This window comes from Mustela erminea, chromosome 2, assembly GCF_009829155.1.
Source record: "Mustela erminea isolate mMusErm1 chromosome 2, mMusErm1.Pri, whole genome shotgun sequence".
Lineage (NCBI taxonomy): Eukaryota > Metazoa > Chordata > Mammalia > Carnivora > Mustelidae > Mustela > Mustela erminea.
This window is the reverse complement of record NC_045615.1, coordinates 59,851,043-59,877,387: the sequence shown is the minus strand read 5'-3', so window position 1 is coordinate 59,877,387 and position 26,345 is coordinate 59,851,043. Positions and strand designations below refer to the sequence as shown.

At 37.2% G+C, this 26,345-nt stretch overlaps 1 protein-coding gene across 6 annotated transcripts in view; it reads right to left on the bottom strand.

The window, feature by feature from the left end:
* Positions 1-26,345, bottom strand: part of BANK1 (B cell scaffold protein with ankyrin repeats 1) — a 297,716-nt gene that overhangs the window by 204,690 nt on the left and 66,681 nt on the right. For 5 of the 6 annotated variants that reach the window (XR_004283221.1, XM_032333014.1, XM_032333017.1 and 2 more), the window contains 2 exons: positions 15,660-15,814; positions 6,273-6,411 (listed from right to left, as the gene is read on the bottom strand). Coding sequence is in view for 5 of the 6 variants with exons in the window: in XM_032333014.1 (XP_032188905.1) it covers positions 6,273-6,411; positions 15,660-15,814 (294 nt within the window). In the remaining variant the exon portion in view is untranslated. Of the gene's footprint in view, positions 1-6,272; positions 6,412-15,659; positions 15,815-16,998; positions 17,096-26,345 lie in introns of those variants that run through there. The other variant, XM_032333019.1, reaches the window with a different exon arrangement.

Here is a 26,345-nt window from a genome sequence, read left to right as displayed (position 1 = left end):
GTAATAAACTTGTGGATACCATTAGAAAGGTGTGTTTTTTAGAAAACAAAGTAACTATAAGTGTATGAATTTATTAATCTGAGAGGAAAAGGAGACAGAATTAGAGGATATTTTGTCAAATAAAAAGATCAGGTTAAGCTATGGTAATATGTGAGAAGGGAAAAAGACCATTTAGAAAAAGGCCATCTTAAGATTTCTTCACTGGTTGGTATAATTGTACTTGAATATAATTTTGATTTTTTTCTAAATTGTTAACAAAATTAGAAAGAAACATACATTTAAAAATAACATTAATACAGCAAAGAGTTGTGCTGGGTGGTGAAAAATCTGAGAGCTCTGAGCACTGTAAGTAGGTCTCAGAGTATGTGACATGCCTCAGTGTCGAGTATTGTTACACACACTTAAAATGACTATGAAACTCTTCAAAGAAAGGAAGGAATAATAAGGAATAATTGTTTTATTTTAATTAATTAATTAATTAATTAATTTTATTATTAGTTGGTTTTAAGAGGTACCATTATCTGAAAGAGAATGCTAGTTGCCTATCCCAAAGTTTATTCTCATTTTAGAAACAGAATCTTGATTTTTAAATAATTAATTAATTTTTTTTGGCTGGGCACATGACTATCTAACTAAAAAGATTAGATTTTCTGTTCTTCCTTATGGCTAGACATAACCTTGGGATTAAGCTCTGATTAATGGGATACCAACAGATGTGTCTTGTAGAAACCTTCTCAATTTAGTAAAGCCTTCTTTATCCCAGTGTTGTGTTGATAAACTGACTTTCCAAAAAGAAAATCAAAAAGATGTGATTTATAGTTTTTGCCAATATCTGTGGTGTATATACTTCCACCATGGCTGATTTCAAGTAACCAAAGACTATGGACTGAATTATGTTCCCTCTACCCCACAATTCCTATGTTGAAGCCCTAACCCCCCAAGGTGACTGTGTTTAGAGATAAGACCTTTAATGAGATAATTAAAGTTAAACTGAAGTCAGAATGTAGGGCCCTTATCTAATAGGACTGGTATCCTTATAAGAAGAGAAAGAGACACCAGAAGTGCCATGCACTGAGAAAAGGCCATATGAAGACAGAGCAAGAAGGTAGCCAACTACAAGCCAAGGAGAGAAATCTTGCCAAAAACCAGCTTTTTGCCCCTTGATTTTAGGTTTTCAGTGTCCAGAAATGTGAGGAAAATAAATTTCTGTCCTTTACGCCACCCAGTCTGTGGAATTTTGTTATGGGAGCCAGAGGAGACTAATACACGAGGTAATGTCACTGAATATGAAGTAGAGAAGAGATGCATAGAATTGACTTTTGCAATCAGAGATGGTGATAGAAAACCACTGCTTTATCAGGCTGCTCAAAATTTGGGAGTGATAGTAAGGGTCTTAGAAGCCACCTTCCTCCATGATGATTATGGCTATACCCTAGGAACTATGGAATGGTGACTAGAAATAATTCTGCTCTGGGACAATAGTGTGAAGCTGCCATACCAGTCTTAATACCAGCCAGATTTAGTACACGAAGCTCTGGAGCTATGGCTATCGCACAAGAGAGTATTTATAGAAAGAAAACCACATTTTGAGTAATATGGCTGATTAAATCATGACCCAGATGATCAGAAATCAAATCATATGAGCAATTTTTCTACATCAGAAAGAGACTGGAAAGATGGAGGCCATCTTTTGAACGTGATGTAAACGTAATGGGGAAGGATCCCTAGTATGTTTCCACATTCATTTTAGATCTTTCCATCTTAATTTGGTATTCAAAGAAATATAGAAAAAAATTTTTAGAGACTTAAATCTGTATAGACTCTTTCTCTCTCTTTTTAAAAAAGATTTTATTTATTTATTTGACACAGAGTGAGAGAGAGAGAGAGCATACAAGCAGGGAAAGCAGCAGAGGGAGAGGGAGAAGCAGGCTCTCCACTGAATAGGGAGCCCAATGTGGGGCTTGATCCCAGGACCCCAGGATCATGATCTGAGTCAAAGGCAGACACCTAACTGACTGAGCCACTCAGGCGCCCTTGTATAGACTTTTATTAGATAATGTGGGATAGTAATCAAGATCTTTCCTGCCCCTAGAAATCACCAATGAGTTAAGGTATTATATATGAGATACATAGAATTAAGAGCTTTCTTGAACATGATTCGCCAAAGGTGAAGGGGGATGAACAAATTTGGTGGCTTTCATATCAAGAGATATAAACAGAGGACTGAGAGAAGATAGGATGCAATATAAGGAGTACAATACTTAGAAAGATGATCCCCATAAATTTTTATTTTTTTAAAGATTTTATTTATTTATTTGATAGCCAGAGCTCACAAATAGGCAGAGAGGCAGGCAGAGAGAGAAGAGGAGGCAGGCTCCCTGAGAAGCAGAGAGCCTCGATCCCAGGACTCTGGGCTCATGACCCGAGCTGAAGGCAGAGGCTTAACCCACTGAGCCACCCAGACGCCCCCCGCCCACATAAATTTTTAAATGGTTTATCATATCCTATCCAGAAGCTGAGGGTGAGATATTCCACAAAAGCCACTCCTTATGTTTAAAGGAATTACTAGAGGGAAAGATTAACCCTTTATTCCTCAGCTGGATATTTAAGGGTTGTCTTGTATCTTATCTCTCTTATTTCCAAATGTCTATAAGTATTTAAAATGTAATTAGAGAAGTAGTTTTATCAACAAGGAAGTTGAGGCACTATTGGGACTTATCTAAAGTTACCCAGTAAATGGTTCAAAACAGAATAAAAACAGCTCTTTTGGCCACTAGTTAATTGTTTCCTTGGCTACACTAAAGATTCTGGACAAATCACTAGCCTTTAAAGAGCATGCTGGATACTCTCTTATTCCACAACTTGTGTAGAGAAAAAAGAACTCTGTTATATTCTGCTGTTCAGTGCTGTTCAAGGAACTTTCCAAGAGGATGAATATGTTCTAATGAAGCACTTAAAATATGGTTAGTGCAACTGAGAGAATTCATTTTAAATTGCATTTAATTATAATAAAGTTTAAATAACTAGTGGTGGCTAGTGGCCACATTGGTCAGTGTACCTACAAAGCATAGTTTTCCACCTATGATTTGTGACCCACTAACACATCATGGTTATAGCTGAGTTGGTTTTGATTAGCACTGAAAAGAAATAGTTTCTATCTCTCTATTTATATTACCCATATGTTTTTGCATGTTTTTCACTTTTCCATTATAGTCCTTAACACATTAATAATAGTTATTTAAAATTCCCTGTATGATAATTCCAACATCTGTGTCATATCTAAGTCTGGCCCGACATTTGCTTTTTTTCTTTAGACTGTGTTTTTTCTTGCTTTTTAGTGTATCTTATAATTTCTTGTTGAAAACCAGACATGCTGTCTCAGGTAGAAGAACTGAAGTAGGTAGGCATGTAGTGAGAGAATTAATAATGATCTGGCTGAGAGAGGGGCCATATTTCATGTTTGCTATAGCTATAGATGCCAGAGGCTTCAAATTCCTCTATTATCCTTGTTTTTATCTTTCTTTGTGACCTTGGGCTTCCCTAACTACTCCTCCTCAGAAAGATTCTGCAGCTTGCAGTATTTCCAGCTGTAACCTTCTGCCATTATACTGAGACCCTTTTGTAGTGGTGGTCAGGTTGGGGTGGGGGGAAGCATTCTAATCATTTCGTGTCATTAAATCTTGGTCTTTAAGTGGGCTGGTATCTTTAGGCTATCACCTTCACAAGTGTTTCTCCTGTGGTATGAATTTCTTCCCCCACCCCAAGTGAGACAGAAAAGCTAGAGGGTGCTACAACAGGATAGATATCCTTCCCCAGCGGGGATAAGGCATTGGTAAAGTAGTTTCCCTGAAGAGTAGGCTGTTGCTATGGAGATTATATGGGGAGTATTTCACCATAATTATTTTTCCCCTATCCTTGGCAGAGCCTCTAGAAGATCTTCCTTAGAGCCTCACTATGTGAACCTGGTAAGATTCCTCGAGGTGACTCCCTCAAAATTAGGGATGTCCTCAGGAATTTCTTACTCTTGAGCTAGTTCACACTCTACCCTTAATAATTGATCAAAATTACCATTTAAGTGTGCCTATCACTTTATGGCACCAGTGACTTCTGCTCCAGCCAAGCAGATCTTAGATGTCACTCTTCTGATTTACTTTCAAGATTCTGGGGTGGTGGTTTGCCCACAACCTTAGTTCTCTGAGGAGCTCAGGAAAAGTCACTGATTTTCAGTTTGTTTAGCTTTTTCTTGTTGTATAGGACTGACAACTTCCAGGTTCTTTACTTATCAAGGCTAAAACTGTTACTCTCCTGACAACTTTTTAAATCTTTGCTTTAACTGTATTTCTGAGTATGTACTGAGTTATAATATAAAATGTAGCTCCTGCTAAGGTTACAAAAATGTTAAGAAACAGTAGTATAAGGCAGAAAAAATAAGACTCTGGGGCCATTTCTGTGGAGGCATGTCCCACACACTTTCATGGAACCATCCTATATATTCCAACACCTGGTAAGAAAATTTTCATTAATTTCCAGAATATATTCACTGAAAATAAGAGTAGGAAGGGTTAAATAACATAACTGGTAAACAGTGGTTTATTTATTTTTTACTACAAATGTGCTATTCAATCACATAGCATATGGCCTGGCATATCTTGAAAGATATAGACTATTAGTTTTCTGCTTTTCTGAAAAACATTTGAATTTTGACATAATTTGTTCTTTGTATTGCTTTTAGCTACAGGTAAGCTGAACATATAATCTTAGTGTAAATAATTTTACTTGACACTTTGATTTGCTATTTGGGAAATATTATCTAAGTACTTCTTAATTTGCAATATTGATTTTTCTGTAGAAATTTTAGTCTAACTAGATTTAGTTTAAACTTGAAAACTAATTAGTTAGAAATTAATGTTCATTAAATCATTTTAAAATGTGGCACAAGTAAATAAAGGGCTTTGGGAAGAAAAAGAAAAGAGACAAAGTTCTTTCTCATCTCGCTTCTGCATATCCTTGCCCATAACAGGGAACAGTGTCTGAAATGTTTGTAAGTGCCTGGTATACAGTCCTTCCCTTTCTATAATTCAACTCTGACCTAACCTGTGCAAGGAAATCCATAGAGGAAATGCATGCTTTTCATAACATAATAGAAATGCTTATAAATGTCTGTAAATGGTCTTCATAATAGCTACCTTCCAAAAGAAAAAAAAAAAAGTTCAGGATGAATTTCACATTGTATTTAATTTTAAATGTTTTTATTACATGTATAGATTCATAATAAGATTGTGTACTTTTGAGTGCCTGAGTGGCTCAGTTGTTAAGCATCTGCCTTCGGCTCAGGTCATGGTCCCAGGATCTTGGACTTGAGTCCTAAATTGGGCTCCCTGCTCAGTGGGGAGACTGCTTCTCTCTCTTCACTCCCCCTGCTTATATTCCCACTCTTGTTGTCTCTCTTAAATAAATAAATAAATAAAATCTTAAAAAAAAAAAAAAAAGATTGTGTACTTTTTTTGGTAAAAAATTTTTACAAGTTTCACATTTAAGAAGTATCACAAGGTAATTTTATTCTCTGATTATTAAATGATATTATAAATTCAAAAACCAAGCAGTCCTACATTTATATCAAAACATTCAGAAATTAACATAGTAGACTGTGATTTTAGTACAATTATTGTGACAGGTGTGGCTATTCTATCTGGAATTTTAAATCTGCTACACTATCATGCTGCAAGCAAAGGGGGATAATAAAATGGTTAACCTCATAAATTAAATAAGGAAAAGAGGGAAACTGTATATAGAAATGGTACCATGATGATAAATAGTGAAAAAGAATTATGATTTCCAAAGCATCCAAATTCACAAGCTTGGCAAAAAGAAAAAAAAAAAAGAAAGAAAGAAAAAAAAAGGAAAGGATAACATTCATGAACGAAAATCCAAATGTTCATTAATCCTATTAGAATAAAGCATATAGTTTTAGTTCCATATTTAATCACTGATGTATATTAAAGGGCTCTCTGCTGACATATTTAAAACAATGTGCTATTGCAGGCAGTCATTTCACCACATGGTCCACAAGCTAATTTCTCATAATTTACACATTCATACTTTTGGGAATCCAGATTACTAATAACCACCTTGGGTATGTGAAAGCTACACACAGGAAACACCTGCAGAACAATCTTAGTTTCTGTAAGGAAGTGAAACCATTTATCATAAATTTATTGAAAGAAACTCAGGATGATGTTTTATATTTATTAATGCATAAAAAACTTTCTTACCTAAAGCTTTCATACACCAGATTGTCTTATTCCAACGGGTTGGCTGTGTCCTAATGTGTTTACTATTTGTTGTAAATTCAACCTCCACAGTATCACCAATGACTTCATCTCTCAAAATAATAAATATTTCACCAGGATTCTGTAAGATAAAAAAATATTACCCAATTAGGGTCTTGAAAAGGTTTACCTTAACCAATAGAACACATTATATTTATTAATGACAGAATCTGTGCATGATAATTGTCTTCCACCATGTCCATATTTTCAATTATATTCATAAATAAAATACGTAAATGTGATTCTCACTACATTTTAACTTTATCAACTTGGTGTCTATTTTGTCTTCATTCCCATCTTTGGCAACTGAAAAAACAGTGAGGACACAGTTGTTCTCTTTTTGTCTTGAGCCTTCCCTGTTCTTTTTTTTTTTTTTTTTAATATTTTATTTATTTATTTGTCAGAGAGAGAGGGAGAGAGAGCGAGCACAGGCGGACAGAATGGCAGACAGAGGCAGAGGGAGAAGCAGGCTCCCTGCCAAGCAAGGAGCCCGATGTGGGCCTCGATCCCAGGACGCTGGGATCATGACCTGAGCTGAAGGCAGCAGCTTAATCCACTGAGCCACCCAGGCGTCCCAAGCCTTCCCTGTTCTTTAGGCTCCCTTCTCTCAGGGTAATAAGCATCACTTCACAGACCTAATCTGCAACTAAATCCTTTTTTTCCTAAAATCTTTTTTCCTTCACTCTTCTAGAACTTGGTACATTCATCCATAAATGAGAGCGTTGAATAAGTTTAGCTCTAGGATCTCTTAATATTTTATTTTATTTATTTATTTTTAAAAGATTTTATTTATTTATTTGTCAGAGAGAGAGCACAAGCAGGCAGAGTGGCAGGCAGAGGCAGAGAGAGAAGCAGGCTCCCTGCTGGACAAGGAACCAGATGCGGGACTCGATCCCAGGACCTCGGGATCATGACCTGAGCTGAAGGCAGTGGCCCAACCAACTGAGCCACCCAGGCGTCCCCATCTCTTAAAATTTTAGATACGAGTTTTAATGTCCAATATTTTAAACATCCAAAAGTTCTAAATTTTATCTAACAGAGTTTCTCTGGTTACTCTTTATTTGTGATGAGTATCTGTGAGAGTTACTGAGTTGATAAAGGTTATAAATCTAAAAGTATCAAGATTTTATTGAGGTCAAAAAGCTAAATCTCTGTAAATAAGGCAAAAAAGTTTTTTGAAAACTCTTTTGGAAAAAAATCCAGAAAAAATAATTAGGGATAAAAAGATTGACATTAATACAGATATTATTCCTTCTTTTTGAAGGAATAAATATTTGTTAAGCATCTATGTTATACTAGGAATTATGTGAAGCACTTTTAATAGAAGGATATTTCCTTTAATCCTAATCAAAATATACACATACAGAAACAAAAATGGAAGGCTATTAGTTTTCTCTTTTAAGAATAGGATAGCTAATACAGAGAGCTACATTCCGAGGATTAATCAGAACTATCTATATCAAAATCTATACTCTACATTGTGCTGTTTAACCCTTCAAAATGACCAAAATGAAAATACCATTTTTATGTTTATCTCCGATAGCACCTTCAAAGTCAAACTAAATTTCAGTCTCTCACAAAATAAACAGAAACCTCATTTATATCCTCTTACAAAACTGTGTTTACCCAAGAGTCATTAACTTCAAAGTTCTCTTATTTAAAAGCTATCTCTCTAAGCATAAATCACTTACAGATAAAAGTTATATCTTTAATGCTCTGTACCAAAGTGTCTCTATGAATATGTTGATGTCGCAAAACTCGTTCAGCTGACACACTTCCACTTCAGGAATTTTTCCACCAGAGTCTAGTGCTCCCAAATATTTGTCTGAAGGATATTTTAAACTAAATTTCTCCTCATCAATTACATTGCCAATGGAGGAAAGATGCCACTATTCCAGCTAACACACATTCCCACGTGTCAAGAATGTCTCCCTATTTCTTTCCCTATGCCTCACCAAGACACTGCTTCATGTGACCCCTGAGGTCAAGAATGTGAGCCCCTCTTGTTCCTCACATCTGATACCTCCTCTTCACAGGACCTCATGTTTAGCTCAGTTTTTTTAGTTCCTTTGTTGCTCACTTCTGTCACCTTATTCCAAATCTTTAATGACTTCCTATTGACTTTGGCCCAGATCCCCAAGATCCTCTGCTTCAAAGTTCTTCAGAGCTCTCTTTCATAGGTTCGCCATGTCTTGTTTAACTTTGACCCATCCCCTCCCAAACTTAGTAAGCCTAAGCAACCTCTCTCAATGTTTTATTCACCTATCTAACTCATTCTCATTCAGAAAGGCTCACACAGGCTGCTTCTTATGCATCAGATTCCCGCCTTAATAAAGGGCAGGACTCCACCTTTCAACCATTTCCAAAGGACAGTTTTACACAAAAGACAAGCATACTGACCACCCCAAATGAGGCACTGACATCTGCATTTGTACCCAGGGCCAGCTTCATGGGTATATGACCTGTGCAGTTACCACCTTTCAACCATTTCCAAAGGACAGTTTTACACAAAAGACAAGCATACTGATCACCCCAAATGAGGCACTGACATCTGCATTTGTACCCAGGGCCAGCTTCATGGGTGTATGACCTGTGCAGTTACACAGGCCCCCTACTTAGAAGGCCCTGCGCTTGGTTTAATGTTCTGCTGTCATCACTGCCTTAAAGTGCTTATTAATTTGAACAAGGGCCTCTACATTTTCATTTTGCACCAGGTCTATTTGTACATAATGTTGGCATGCCATTTACTTCCTACTCTCCCTCCATCTCTCTATACTTATCCTCTCTGTCAAGGTCTGACTCGGGTTTCATAAGCTCCATAAATCCTCCCTAAACTTCAGCCCATAATAACTTTCTCTTTTTTCTTTTCTTTTTTTTTTAAGATTTTATTTATTTATTTGACAGACAGAGATCACAAGTAGGCAGAGAGGCAGGCAGAGAGAGGTGGGGGTAGGGATGAGCAGAGAGCCCAATGTGGGGCTCGATCCCAGGACCCTGAGATCATGACCCGGGCTGAAGGCAGAAGCTTTAACCTACTGAGCCACCCAGGCGCCCCCCATAATAACTTTCAAAGGAATTATGGAACATTTCACACCCATATTCCTCTTTCCTAAGTCATGCCCTCTGCTCTTAATTAGTTATTTGTGTCTTTGTCTTGGCTTCCCAGCTAGATTTTCAAATCCTGAAGTATTTTTTAATTTTTTCCATATCTTTGTGGCATCTTGCAAGAATTATGTACATAGGAGACAATCTGTACATATTTTTAAAATTTAGATGGAATAAGCCTGTTAAAACAAGACATTTTAAAACTCAACACGCCCAACTCTACTCCTTACACGCCTCAGGACTCCCAGCTTCATCTGTTTCCTGCATCTCCACAGAGGAAGTGGCCTGCTCTAGGAAGGAAGGCCTGCATTATCCAGCCTTGTCCTTAACTATTATGAACATGTTAATTAAAAATATAATTGTGTGGGTACACTTAATTCAATAGAGAAAGTACTAGACACTCAAATAATCATAAATTTGGTTTTATCAGTTATGAAGCTACTATTTTGCTCTCAATCTTTCTGACTCATCTGTTTATCCCTTATTTGATTCTGAATATTCAGAGACAGAATTCTGATAATCATCACTTCCAAAGTCTAAAGTTTTGTGACATTGGTCACAAAGCTTGAGACCTAAACAAAAGAAAATTAGAACTTGGTCTATAATATGACATACAAATGGTGAAGTTTCTGGTTCTGCTAGGGTTGTTGTCTTTAGGCATTAAGGATATATTATATGCAGGCAACAACGGATTTTTATCCCAGTGGATCATCATGACTTTTGTGCACAGACCAATGGCTCTTTCCATGTATCCATGCCTACTTTAATGGGCATGAGGTTAACAATCATAGTTCCATGGGTTTTATTAAGCCAGAACTGTACAGGTTCCTATAGCTCACTTCTATCTGACCCATCACAGCACAGTGAGGATTAGGTTCTGGAAATTGTTCCAAATTTGGCTGTTAATTCTCACCTCCAGGATTACCTAGAAAGCTCTTAGAACTGCCAATATACAGGCCATAACCCACAGTGTTTATATCTGAATCTTTGGGGATAGGATTCAGGCATTTTTTATATATATATTTTATATATATATAATTTCTTTGAGAGAGAGACTGAGAGAGAGAGCACAAGCATGGGAAGCAGCAGGCAGAGGGAGAGGGAGAAGCAGGCTCTCCACTGAGCAAAGAGTCTAACATGTGATTTGATCCCAGGACCCTGGGATCATGACCTGAAATGAAGAATGACTGAGACATCCAGGTGCCCCCAGGCATTATCTTGCTTAAACCTCCCCTAATTGACCCTATATACAGCTTAGTTTGAGAGTCACTTGGTTAAAGGGAAAAGATGTCTTTCAGTCACTATAAAACCTTACCACCAAAGTGGTAGCCCTTTACAACATAGACATTTTAGGCACTGATACACATAATAATCTTTTGCAGCTTTTCCTGTATTTTTCAGTGAAGCCAAAGGATCAGATTTTAAGTTAAGGTTGGTTACCAAGATGGCCAAACTGTGGAAAGAGCCAGGATGCCCTTCAACAGACAAACGGATAAGGAAGATATAGTCCATATATACAATGGAATATTACGCCTCTATCAGAAAGGATGAATATCCAACTTTTGTATCAATATGGATGGGACTGGAGGAGATTACGCTGAGTGAAATAAGTCAGGCAGAGAGATTATCATATGGTTCCACTTACTTGTGGAGCATAAGGTATAACATGGAGGACATTAGGAGAAGGAAAGGAAAGTGAATTGGGGGAAATTGGAGGGGGAGACAAAGCATGAGAGACTGTGGTCTCTGAGAAACAAACTGAGGGTATTGGAGGGGATGGGGGATGGGGGGAATAGGTGAGCCTGGTGCTAGGCATTAAGAAGGGCACGTATTGCATGGAGTACTGGGTGTGGTGCATAAACAATGAATCTTGGAAAACTGAAAAAATAAAATAAATTTTTTAAAAAAAGAAGTAGTTTGTGATTTGGTATGAGAAATCAGTGGGTAGTGTTAGTTTCTGTATATTATTTTAAACTGTCTCAGGGCCAAGGAACAAATGGGTAGGAGGTAATATCTGAAAGTCCCATGATTTTTCCATGGGTCCTTCAGAATCACACCCCTGCATATATTCTAAGGGTTTCTCTAGATTTGTTGGCTACATAATCAGGTGTGCACTATGGGTTTGGAGACTCACATTACAGTAGTAGCTGCAGAGATCTGTCAAGGAACAGGTCAAATAAAATGAATGCCTTTTGTAGGGAATATGCCAGGTTCTAGGATTCAGATACAAAGACAATTCAATGAAATTAATATAGATCCAAATGTTGATAAAGTCCCTAAAAACGTCTTTCAAGGTTAAACTATAATTTCGAGAATTAAATTTGCTCAAGAAGTCAACAAGTGACTAGACTGGTTTTCAAACTGTTTCAGTCTTATCATCAGAAAAAGCAGCAGTGGGAGAATAACATAAAAATAAAGACATATCAGTTAATTAAACTCAAGGAAGTAAAAGATTCTGGGGGGCAGGAGAAAAACTGATATTGCAATAGACAGATTCCTATCAAAAGGAAGAGGAAATGACAGATGGCAGACCTGCCTATACAGAAAAAATAAAGAAAAGAAGCTCACTCCTAACTGCTTCTAAGGATGGTGTTCCTGAAGAGGAAATAATGAAGCCATTACTGCACCTGTGACCAGGGCCTGGAGAAAAAACAAAAGAGGGAGGAGGCATCAGGAAGTAAGCTACTGTACTTCCAACAGGGCCCACTGAAGAAAACATTTAGAGGATCTTAAAGCTACAGGTAACATCCATAAAAAAGAGCAATTAGGTTCTCCGCTTGAGTATTTTGCAGCTCTAAAAAGTGATTATATAACAGTCGGTGGATTGCAGAGAAGCCTCTGAAGGGGTGCTGAATTCTTGATGCCATTATTAGGTGATTTGAAGGTAACCTATTATTTAGCCTTGGCATATTGACATTTCAGACCAGAGAAGTCATTGTTGTGGGGATTATCCTAGTAAGATAGGATGTTGAACACTATCTGTACCTTCTACCCACTAGATGCCAGTAGCAACCCCCCACTTATGACAACCAAAACTGTCTACAGGCTTTGCCAAATACCTTCTCGGGGAAGGAGGACAAAATTACTCCCAGATGAGAACTACCACTCTGAGGGAATTTGCCGAAGAAATTGTAGAAGTAAGGACTTTGTTAATTTTGGCCATTCTAACTGGTGTAATCTCAATTACACCAATTACATTTCAATGAGGTTTTGATTTGAATCTCCCTGATGGCTAATAATGATGAACATTTTTTCATGTGTCTGTTAGCCATTTGTATGTCTTCATTGGAGAAGTGTCTGTTCATGTCTTCTGCCCATTTTTTGACATGATTATCTGTTTTTTTGACTGTTGAGTTTGAAGAGTTCTTTATAGATCTTGGATATTAGCCCTTTGTCTGTAGTGTCATTTGCGAATACCTTCTCCCATTCCGTGGGTTGCCTTGACTTTGTAGTAATAGACAGCACAGAGAAGTTGGTAAATAGAGCAGGTCCAGTTCTGGTTTAGATGTTATTCCAGAGGAAGAATGCCCCCCAGGTGGATTTCTTATTGGGACATAAAGTTGGAACAGACTCATTTTTACATGAATGTGTTTGGCAGGCCTAGAACTCATTGACTTCCTATTTCTCATGATCAATTACTACACAAGACAAAATCAAAAAGAATGTGCTAGAAAAACAAATGTGCTGGCTCATAATAATAAAAAATGAAGACATTAAAACATAGCAAAGAATGCTAATCCTAGAAAAAGTAAAAGAAGAGGTTAAATTAAGTAGCAGATTTAAGCTGTTAAGACTTATCCAGGTAGTTCTCAAAGAGACAGAGAGTAACTTACATAAAAAGAACATCTGAGGCATATCTTCACTAGTACATGAAAAACAATGTTGAAGAAAATATATTTCCTCTGCTTTTAAAGTGGCACAACATTATCAAGACCTAGGAAATCCAAAATTCATGTAAAGGATCGAGGCTGGGAAAGATGAATAGGTGGAAGGACCAACACTTCCATGCTCCTGGGTCAAAAGCAGTAGCAACATTACCTGCTGCCCCAGGTCATGTCGATTCTTCAGAACAGATTAGGGAACAGGGAGGGAACTTCTCTAAGAGGCAGATCCAGATCCAAGCAATTTTATAGCAAGAGGCAGATTAACTCCCCCTCAGTCAGAGAGAATGAAAGTCATGTCACTATATAGAACTCCTGCTCAGCTCAGTGCTAGCATGATGTCAACATAAAACTGTAAGGGAACTCACTAGATTTTGAAGGTGCTGGGTGTAGAAGAGGCATGTATCATCTAAGACCTGATGACTGGCAAAGTTAGTACGCTAAATGTCTAGATTTTGTAACACATGGCTAAGTCTTAAGTCTCACCTATGGGGAGGCAACGTCCTATTCTTCAGTGATCTTTACTCACCCATTAATTGGAATAGGCCTCAGAAATTAGTAAGCTCATGGGTTTTGCTTTCAGACAGCTGACATAGACTGAAAGTTATCCTGGCAAATCTGAAAAATGATTTTCACTCATTTGGATACAAATGATTTTTCCTTTGGTACTTAACCATTGTTACATGGACTCGGAGTGCACTAAGATCTAGGTTCTGGGAACACAAGATTTTGACTGGGATAACTATTTTTCACCCAGGGATCAGTTTATTTTGACGTTTTTAGTGCATGTGGCTGACACTAAAATAATCTTGAATGACCTTCCAACTCTTAAAAAGTGGGGTAGTTAAGAGAGATGTGAAATTGAAATAATTTAACTTCCAAGGGTCTGAAAGAATTGTATCCATGTCAATAGAAGACAGCCCATGATTATGCTATTAAAAGAATCCTAATCCTACCCAACAAACTGAGTGAGCTGTCTCAGCCTGAAGGATAGTGGGGTTTAATTTTTACACTTCAATTTCTTGGCAAATTTAATAGTGGGGGAAGGTTTTACATTCTTCCAAATTCACTGTTGTAGGTTTTGTTCAGAGCAGCTATGCAGACTCATTGCAGAGTTCTTGGTGAGTAATGTTTAGTTACAGAAGGTCCCCCCCCTTTTTTTGTTGGTTTTATGTACTTGAGAATAATTCTCATTTCCTGTTGATTACAGTTTTTTTTCTATTTATTTCTGTCTCTTCCATTGTTTCTGACTCAACAGGAGCCACCAGTTCTGACTGCTTACCCTGCCCTCCCTCACATTTTTTAGGCCTGTAAGTTGTAATTTTCCTCAGCCTGCTCACCTGTGTCGGTTCCTGGAAACCAGACCAGTTTAGTTTCTTAGAGTCTCTAAGGTAGCATCGAAGAAGTTCTCTCTCCGGAACTGAGCATTATTAAACATAATAGCTTAAAACAGTGATTCTTCTGCTTAAGCTGGGGTCTGGGGATGAAGGAATTAAACCTTGCCCAACTGCCCAGGACTCCTGGTTCCAGCAAAATCAGGAGAGTGTCTTCCCAAAGACACCTCCTAGACAAATACAGCCCCTGTCACCTGTGGCATAAATCCACTGGGTTCTCCCAGAAGGACCTTTCATACAACTTCAAAGGCTCTCCTGTATCTTTGGCTTGTTCTACTGAAGAACACCACAGAATCATACTGATACTAAAGATCAGTATCTTTCTATTGCCTGGAGATTATGTAGACCCAGTATCAGGTCAAGTTCTACCAGTATGTTTATTTTAGTAGTTTATTCCAGTGAAGACTTAGGAGGAAGACATGCATTCATATAGTCCTTCTCAGAAATCCACACTCCATCCCCCACTGCATTACCCTTTTATTCCTGAAAGGACCATCTCTTCTAGATCTTATATTTCCACTTAATAATGTAGGCCTTTAATACATGTTTAAGAGTTGAAAAATCAGTGATCCTAGAATATGAGTATTTTCCAGTTCTATTCAAGAATGTGTTTCCATTATAAAAATAAAATCCTTGATCTGGTTAATATGAATCCAACTTTTTTTATAAGTGGCTTGATACATATATATAGCAATTATATATCTTTTGGCAACATGTCAAATAACACCTGATAAAATTAGCCTTTCATATATTCTCTAATATTAAATTATTTGACAAATATTTATCAAATGTCTACTAGTTACCAGATATTGCTCTGGATTCTGAGGACATAGACATGAACAAAGTAAAAAAAAAAGTGTCCAGCTATGTTAGAGCTTACATTCTAGTGAATTGTAATATTTATGAAAACAATAGAGTCAGCCACTTAAATAACAAGGTATCTTACTCACCTCACATGGAATTTCAGCAGGAAGCACCATTGCCAGGGGTATGGTGTCTCTTGAAGCTTTTGATAATTCTTCAATTTCCTTTCTCTTACTTATTTCCCCCAAATGTTCCACTTCTAGGACTGTTGGAATGTTGACCTCAAGGTAGTCTTCAGAATCTAGAGAGAAATTCATGAATTCATGATTATATATATCATTATATATATCATGATTATAACATAGTTAAGGTTATATTATTTCCACCATTGTTATAAAGACTAAGTGCTAAATAGTTAATATAATATATAGGACAATAGAACTGAGTTTAAGATACTGAATGTTAATAATTAAAATAATGCTTCACAATTTAACTAGTATTATAACCTTAGTGAGTAAACTATACCAACTATATATATTCACTTAGTGGTTTAAGGTTTTCTCCCAAAAAAATCTAACCATCATTTAATATTTTTTCTTAATATTAAATTAGCAAACCTGAAAAAATGAAACTCTTTATTTTCCATTACTGTAATTAAGAAAATTTATTTTATTTTAAATCCGAATAATTATTTACTCTAAATATATTTCTAATTTTTAAAAACAAAAAGCACAACTGGCAAACTTCACTAAATAAATTGGTATTTCTATACAACACTGGTTTAGTAGTAAATATTAATGTTCATTTAAATGTTTACATGCTCTGTGAAAAGTATGTTTGTTCTATATCAAATAGGCTGGGTTTCTTTATGGCAGTATTACTAAGAACAGTGAAATATATTAATATGAGTTTTGAATCTCAAGGGAAAAGAATATTTGATTTCTTTTTGTTTCAACATTTAGTAATTTAGCATTTGGTCTCAATTGTTAAAACATTTTTCTCTATTTGTTAAAACATTTTTCTCTATTGAGAAAAATTGAAGAAAAAAAAGTTGTGTTAAGGATGATGGATAACTGTTTCATTATTCAATGTTTCAAAGCTTAAAGCACCTCATTAGCGTACAGACCAATGAGGCTGAAACCAAGTCTCTAACAACTAGATCACATGTATAAACTTAGGTTAGCTCCAAAAATATCCCTCAAATCCACAAGGAGGAGAACTGGAAAAAAGGAAAACAGCCCCTGACAGCTAGAAACTACCCTGACACTGTATAAAAATCTTGGTGTCGCTGGGAGCTGGCCCAGTGTTCTCCCAGGGAAAACAACATCAGACATGGCTACTCTGTCACCATGATGGAGCAAGTCAGAGATGAGACCACTTTGTAGTCATGTCTGAACCCAAGCGAACACATGAACATTGCCAAAATCAAAAAAATGACCAAACATCCCCAACCCTAGCTCCTGTCAGTAGCTATTATTTCCTTACCAATTTCAGCTTTAGGCTCTTTTTCATTTAGCTTGCCCTCTGTAGAAGGCTACCTACTCCTCCTGGTTTGCCTGGGATTTTCCTGGTTTAACCACTGAGCATGTTGTGTCCCAAGAAGCCTTCAGCTGCAGGCATACAGGAATAATTAGTCACCTAATTTTGGATTAAAGTCAATATATCAAATCATAAAATTACAACTGCTGTTTGAGAGCAAGCGAACTATTGCAAAGCCTTGTTTTCTTGAAACCTTCCTCAAATCACTTAACAACAAGCTTAAATCTTATGGTGTCTTTTCTAAAACTGAGATGGCCCATGGTTCTCTGTGGTGTCTAGAAAAAAATCCAAATTGTTCAAGTATAGGTGTGTTCCTAGTGATGTGTGGCAAAAGGACACTGACAGGACAAAAAGGAAGAAGGGTCAAAGGCAATATAGATGGAAGCAGCTGTCTACTATATATCAAAAAAAAAAAGTGAAGTTACAGCTTCAAATAAGGTAATTCTATCAGTAAAGCAGAATAACAAAAATATGCCCTCTAGGGAGAAGCTATCCCCATGCCACATCTAAGGACAGTGGTGGGTTTATTTTTATTATTTTTATTTTGTTTTGTTTTGTTTTTTTGTCCTATGAAAGTTACAGAACAAAGCACAAAAATATCTGGTATTTCCAAATTCTTCCAAGTACTAGTCTTCCTTGAAATGAAATGAAAAATAGCATTTATTGAGAAACCATGAGAGACTCTTAACTCTTAACAAACTGAGGGTTGCTGGAGGGGAGGTCAGTGAGGGAGTGGGGTAATTGGGTGATGGGCATTAAGCAGGGCATGTGATGTGATGAGTACTGGGTGTTATATGCAACTAATAAATTATTGAACACTACATCTGAAGCTAGTGATGGGCTATATCTTGGCTAGTTGAATTTAAATTAAAAAAAAGAAAAAAGGGAAAAACAGCCCTTATTTCTTTAACAATTTAAAATACTATCATTAGCAGTTTATTTTCTCTCTCTCTCTTTCTCCCTCCCCCACACATACACACACACATACACACATATTCGCACACACCAAAACAGTAAAAGATTGTGTAGAACTGGCTCAATCATTTTGTGAATTGATGAAAGAACAAGGAAACTGATTTTATTTAATCACCTTAGGAGAAGGTGGAAGTTATTCTACCATGTCAGTATCTAGAGGTTTTCTGCTAATTCTTCTGTGGCATTAAGTTAAGAGTTGTTTTATTTATTTATTATAATCATGACTGTACAAAAAAAATTATTTTCATGAACGTTCACAGAAATACTCTTTATAATGCAGAAAATTGGAAGTGGTCTAAGCAATAAGGGACTAGACTAAAAATATGTACTATGAAAAAGATACTGTTGCCAATAAAAATTCCGTCAAAGAGTATTTACCTATAAGGAACAAGTTTATAACATCACTGAAAAAATTCCAAGTTACAAAATTACAAATTTAGTAGGTTCCCATTTAGTAAAATAAAAAGTATAGGACTTCTAGTTTCAGGTTCCACATGTAAGGAGATTTAGAAATCACCACTTGTAACAAAAAGCTGAACAGACTGAAAAATCAACTCTTTTTTGATCCGTAAGAAAGGGGTATACATAACACAAACTGCTGTCCCCAAATTAGAGAGAGAGGCAAATACAAGGACTTCCAATTTATAAAGAGTAAGGAGTGAAAACCACCCAGGAACCAGTGCCAGGGTAGGGAAGCCTCACTGTAGTGGACAAACGGTTGGATGCTCAGTGTGGACAAATCTGAGAATTAAGAACTGCAGGCAAATCCAGTCAAAGTAGGGGCTCTGCATTATTTTGAGATTTACCTGCAGGAGCTTGACTAGATGCCCACAGAAAATACTGGAGAAAATTCCCCTCCTGCTTCTGGCAGAGGGAGGGAGAAAGAGACCATTTTGAGATACTCCAGAGTACTCTGTTTTTCTAAGAAAGTTTTGTCCTCAGGACAGACTGGTTAATGACAGCCTAAACTACTGGGGTATTATCAGAGTCTAAGTGACCTGGGGAAGAGAAGTACCCAACAATAGCCCACTGTAGCCATCTTGCCACAAAGAAGGGGGAGAAAAAAATCTAAGGAACTCTTGTGAAGTTCATGGTCCAGAAATATAGGTTCACTAAGTGACTAAGATCTAATCATAGGACTCTAAAAAGCTTCTCCTACCCCATACCTCACTACTATATTACTAAAGACCTATTAAAGCAGTTCATTTTACCCAGTACATCATGTTTACTGAGAAAAATTGGAAGGCATATCAAAAAGCAAAAACCAAAACTTGGCAAGACAGAGTAAGCATCAGAACCAGATTTGACAAGGATGTTGGAATTAGAAGACTGGAAATTTAAAACAACTCTGATTAATATGCTAAGGTTTCTAATGTATAAAGTAGACACCAGGCAAGATGGATGGGTAATATAAGCAGAGTATTGGGGCACCTACAAAAGGACCAAAAAGAAATGCTGGAGATTAAAAACACTGTTACAGAAATGAAGAATGACTTTGATGAATTTATTAGTAAACTAGACATGACTAAGGAAAGACTCTCTGAGCTAGAGAATACACCAATAAAATCCTTGAAAACTGAAAAGCAAACAGGAACAAAACAAACTAAAACAAAAACAAAAAATAGGACAGTACATCCAAGGAATGTGGGAAATGACAAATGTGTGACATACATGTAATGGGAACACCAGAAGTAGAAGAAAAGAAGGAACAGAAGAAATATTTGATTTCTTTGATCAAAGAAAACTTTGATCCATGGCACAGTTGGACCACTGCTCTTATAGGCAGGAACCCCACAAGTGGCAGACCTAGGGAGTCCCACCTTCCTCCCCTGGAAGCAGCATGGCAAGAATCTACTGGGTTTGAAGTCTCCAAATGGGGCTGTGTGCCAGAGACAGAAATACTTGGTCACAGGCCAGGTGAGCTCGGAGAATGGCCAGAGACCATGGAAACAGGAGTGATTGCCTGCTTTTCTCTGAGGGCACACTGAGGGGTAGGGCCTTGAGCTCTCGGCTCCTCTGGGCAGAGACTGGGAGGCCACCATTTTCATTTCTATCCTCCAGAGCTCTATGGAAAGCGTTCAGGAAGCAAAAGCTCCCGAGAGTGAAGAACCCAAGCAGATTACTTAGTCCGGACCCTGGCAAGGGTGGTGCAATTCCACCTCTGGCAAAGACATTTGAGAATCACTACAACAGGCCCCTCCCCCAGAAAATCAGCAAAAACATCCAACCAAGACCAAGCTCACTGATCAAGGAGAATAATGGAATTTCAGAGCTAGGGAAAAGCAAAGCATGGAATTCATGGCTTTCTCCCCATGACACTTTAGCCTTGCAAAGTTAATTAAATTTTTTAAATTTTATTTTTTATCTTATTCTAATTTTTTTAACTTTGTCTCTTTCCTCTTTTAACATTTTTTTAACAAGTTTATCTTAACAATACCTTTCTAAAAAAATCTTTTTAAAACCTTCATTATTATAGTCATATTTTATCCTTCATTGTATTTAACTTTATTTTTTGTATATATATAGGGGTTTTTTTTCCTAGAAAATTTTGGGATACAATTTCTTCGAATGATCAAAATATACCCTAAATCTAGCACAGGGCTTTGTTCTAGTCTCCAGCCTGAGCAAATTCTCTCCACATTTTTTTCTTTCTATTTCCAACCAACGTATCTTATCAATTCCTTTTTTAGAATTTTTAAAAAATTTTCATCTTTACAATCATATTCCATCCTTTCATCATGTTTACCCTTATTTCTATATGTATATACATTTTTCTTTCTTTAAAATTTTGGGACATAGTTTCTTCTAAGAGACCAGAATACACCCCAAATCAACTGGGTGGCTCTCTTCTATTCACCAGTCCAATACACACACACACACACACACACACACACACACATATGTGTTTATATATATACACACATATACATATATTTGAATTTTTAAAAATTTCTTTTTAAAAATTTTCCTGATTTGGGTCTCTTCTGATTTGGTTAGCTTATATTATTCTGCAGTCATTGTCACCCTCTTAGTATTTTATTCTCTTGTTCATATATTCTTATTTGGATAAAATGACAAGGTGGAAAAGCTCACCACAAAAAAAAGAACAAGAAGCAGTACCAAAGACTAGGTACCTAATCAATATGGATATTGGTAATATGTCAGATCTAAAGTTCAGAATGACGATTCTCAAGGTGCTAGCTGGGCTTGAAAATGGCATGGAAGATATTAGAGAAATGCTGTTTGGAGAAATAAAAGCCCTTTCTGTGGAAATAAAAGGACTAAAATCTAACCACGCTGAAATTTAAAAAGCTAGTAATGAGGTACAATAAAAAATGGAGGCTCTTGGGGCACCTGGGAGGCTCAGTGTGTTAAAGCCTCTGCCTTCAGCTTGGATCATGACCCCAGGGTCCTGGGATCGAGTCCCACATCCAGCTCTCTGCTCAGCAGGGAGTCTGCTTCCTCCTCTCTCTCTCTCTGCCTGACTTTCTGCCTACTTGTGATCTCTATCTGTCAAATAAATAAAATCTTTAAAAAAAATGGAGGCTCTGTTAGGATAAATGAGGCAGAAGAGAGAATTAGTGATATAGAAAACCAAATGACAGAGAATAAAGAAGCTGAGCAAAAGAGAGACAAACAACTACTGGACAACGAGGGGAGAATTCAAGAGATAAGTGATAACATAAGATGAAACAATATTAGAATAATTGGGATTACAAAAGAAGAAGAAAGAGAAGGGGACAGAAGGTATATTGGAGAGAATTATTATAGAGAATTTCCCTAATATGGCAAAGGGAACACACATCAAAATCCAGGAGGCACAGAGAACCCCCCTCAAAATCAATAAAAATATGTCCACACCCCATCATCTAATAGTAAAACTTACAAGTCTTAGTGACAAAGAGAAAATCCAGAAAGTCTGTAACATACAATGGTAAAAATACGAGATTGGCAGCATACTTATCCACAGAGACCTTGCAGTTCAGAAAGAACTGGCATGATATATTCAGACCACTAAATGAGAAAAATATGCATCCAAGAATACTATATCCAGCTAAGCTGTCATTGAAAATAGAAGGAGAGATAAAAAGTTTCCAGGACAAACAAAACTAAAAGAATTTGTAAATAGCAAACCATCCCTATAGGAAATATTGAAAGGGGTCCTCTAAACAAAGAGAGAGCCTAAAAGTGGTAGACCAGGAAGGAACAGAGACAATATACAGTAACAGTCACCTTACAGGCAACACAATGGCACTAAATTTATATCTTTCAATAATTACCCTGAATGTAAATGGGCTAAATGCCCCAATCAAAAGACACAGCGTATCAGAAAGAATAAAAAATAAAACCCATCAATATGCTGTCTATAAGAAACTCATTTTAGACCCAAAGACACCCCCAGATTTAAAATGAAGGGGTGGAAAACATCTTACCATGATAATGGACATCAAAAGAAAGCTGGGGTGGCAATCCTTATATTAGATAAATTAGATTTTAAGCCAAAGACTATAATAAGAGATGAAGAAGGACACATACCATACTCAAAGGGTCTGTCCAACAAAAATATCTAACAATTTTAAATATCTAAGCCCCTTCATGGGAGCAGCCAACTATATAAACCAATTAATAACATAATCAAAGAAACAAATCAACAATTATAAAATAATAGTAGGGGACTTTAACACTCCCCTCACTGAAATGGACAGATCATCCAAGCAAAAGATCAACAAGGAAATAAAGGCCTTAAATGACACACAGGTCCAGATGGACATCATAGATATATTCACAACATTCCACCCCAAAACAACAGAATACACATTCTTCTCTAGTGTGCTTGGAACATTCTCTAAAATAGATCACATCCTGGGTCACAAATCAGGTCTCAACTGGTACCAAAAGATTGGGATCATTCCCTGCATATTTTCAGACCACAATGCTCTGAAGCTAGAACTCAATCACAAGAGGAAAGTAGAAAATAACCCAAATACATGGAGGCTAAAGAGCATCCTACTAAAGAATGAACAGGTCAACCAGGAAATTAAAGAAGAATTGAAAAAAATTCATGGAAACAAATAAAAATGAAAACACACAGTTCAAAATCTATGGGACACAGCAAAGGCGATCCTGAGAGGAAAATATATATAGCGATATAAGCTTTTCTCAAGAAACAAGAAAGGTCTCAAGTATACAACCTAACCCTGCACCTGAAGGAGCTGAAGAAAAAACAGCAAAGAAAGCCTAAACTCAGCTGAAGAAATCATAAATATCAGAGGAGAAATCAATGAAATAGAAACCAAAAAACCAACCAACCAAACAAACAAAAAAACACAGTAGAACAAATCAATGAAACTAGGAGCTGGTACTTTGAAAAAATTAATAAGATTGATAAAGCCCTGTTCAGACTTATCAAAAGGAAAAGAGGAAGGACCCAAATAAATAAAAGCATGAATGAAAGAGGAGAGATCACAACCAACACCAAAGAAATACAATTATAAGAACATATTATGAGCAACTATGTGCCAGCAAATTTGACAATCTGGAAGAAACGGATAAATTCCTAGAGAATATAAACTATCAAAAATGAACCAGGAAGAGATAGAAAACCTGAACAGACCCATAACCAGTAAGGAGATGGAAGCAGTCATCAAAAATCTCCCAACAAACAAGAGCCCAGGGCCAGACGGCATCTCGGGGGAATTCTACCAAAGATTTAAAGAAGAACTAATTCCTATTCTCCTGAAACTGTTCCAAAAAAATAGAAATGGAAGGAAAACTTCCAAACACATTTTATGAGGCCAGCATTACCTTGAGCCCCAAACCAGACAAACACCCCCTCAAAAAAGAGAATTATAGACCAATATCCTTGATGAACACAGACGTGAAAATTCTCACCAAAATACTAGGCAGTAGGACCCAACAGTACATTAAAAGGATTATTGACCATGGCCAAGTGGGATTTATTCCAGGGCTGAAAGGTTGGTTCAACATCTGCAAATCAATCAGTGTGATACAATACATTAATAAAAGAAAGAACAAGAACAGTGTGATATTCTCAACAAATGCTGAAAAAGCATTTGACAAAGTACAGCATCCTTTCTTGGTCAAAACTCTTCAAAGTGCAGGAATGGAGGGTTCATAACTCAAAATCATCAAAGCCATTTGGGAAAAACCCACAGTGAATATCATTCTCAACAGAGAAAAACTGAGAGCTTTTCTGCTAAGGTCAGGAACATGGCAGGGAGGTCCATTTCCACCACTGCTATTCAACAGACTACTAGAAGTCCTACCTCAGCAATCAGACAACAAAAAGAAATTAAAGTCATCCAAATCAGCAAAGAGATCAAACTACTACTCATTACAGATGATATGACACTTTATATGGAAAGCCCAAAAGACTCTACTCCAAATCTGCTAGAACTTGTATAGGAATTCAGTATCCTGTCAGGATATGAAATCAGCTATACTTCTATACACCAAGAACAAGACTTAAGAATTTAGTCTGAAAGTGAGATTTAAAGAGTCAATCCCATTCACAATTGCACCCAAAACCATAGGATTCCTAGGAATAAACCTAAACAAAGAGGCAAGAATCTGTGCTCAAAAAAAACTATAAAGTACTCATTAAATAAATGGAGGAAGACACAAAGAAATGGAAAAATGTTCCATGTTCATGGGTTGGAAGAACAAATGTTGTAAATATGTCCATGCTACCTAAGGCATTCTACATGTTTAATACAATCCCTATCAAAATACCATCAATTTTTTTTCAGTGAAATGGAACAAATAACCCTAAATTTATATGGAATCAGAAAAGACCTCGAATAGCCAGAAAAATGTTGAAAAAGAAAGCCAAAGTTGGTGGCATCACAATTCCAGACTCCAAGCTCTATTACAAAGCTGTCATCATCAAGACAGTATGGTACTGGGGCGCCTGGGTGGCTCAGTGGGTTAGGGCCTCTGCCTTCGGCTTGGGTCATGATCTCAGGGTCCTGGGATCGAGCCCCGCGTCGGGCTCTCTGCTCAGCGGGGAGCCTGCTTCCTTCTCTCTCTCTGCCTGCCTCTCTGCCTGCTTGTGATCTCTCTCTGTCAAATAAATAAATAAAATTAAAAAAAAAAAAAGACAGTATACTACTGGCACAAAAACAGAAACATAGATCAATGGAACAGAACAGAGAGCCCAGAAATGGACCCTCAGCTCTATGGTCAACTAATTTTTGACAAAGCAGGAAAGAATGTCCAATGGAAAAAAGACTGTTCAACTAATGGTATTGGGAAAATTGGACAGCCACATGCAGAAAAATGAAACTGTACCATTTCCTTATACCACATACAAAAACAGACTCAAAATATATGAAAGACATCAATGTGAGAAAGGAATCCATCAAAATCCTTGAAGAGAACACAGGCAGCAAGCTCTTCCACCTCAGCCGCAGCAACTTCTTCCTAGAAACATCACCAAAGCTTACATAAGGGAAGCAAGGGCAAAAATGAACTATTGGGACTTCATCAATATCAAAAGCTCTTGCACAGCAAAGGAAACAAAACCAAAAGACAACTGGCAAAATGGGAGAAGATATTTGCAAATGACCTATCAGATAAAGGGCTAGTATCCAAAATCTATAAAGAACTTATCAAACTAGACACCCAAAGAACAGATAATCTAATCAAGAAATGGGCAGAGTTGGGGGCACCTGGGTGGCTCAGTGGGTTAAAGCCTCTGCCTTTGGCTCAGGTCGTGATCCTGGAGTCCTGGGATCGAGTCCTGCATTGGGCTCTCTGCTCCGTGGGGAGCCTGCTTCCCCCTCTCTCTCTGCCTCCTCTCTGCCTACTTGTGATCTCTGTCTGTCAAATAAATAAATAAAATGTTAAAAAAAAAAAAAGAAATGGACAGAGGACATGAACAGACATTTCTGCAAAGAAGACATCCAGATGGCCAACAGATACATGAAAAAGTACTCCACATCACTTGACATCAGGGAAATACAAATCAAAACCACAATAAGATACCACCTCACACCAGTCAGAATGGCTAAAATTAACAAGTCAGGAAATGACAGATGCTGGCGAGGATGTGGAGAAAGGGGAACCCTCCTACACTGTTGGTGGGAATGCAAGCTGGTGCAGCCACTCTGGAAAACAGCATGGAGGTTCCTCAAAAAGTTGAAAATAGAGCTACCCTATGACCCAACAATTGCACTACTGGGTAGTGATACAAATGTGGGGATCCGAAGGGGAACATGCACCCGAATGTTTATAGCAGCAATGTCCACAGTGGCCAAACTATGGGAAGAATCTAGATGTCCATCAACAGATGTATG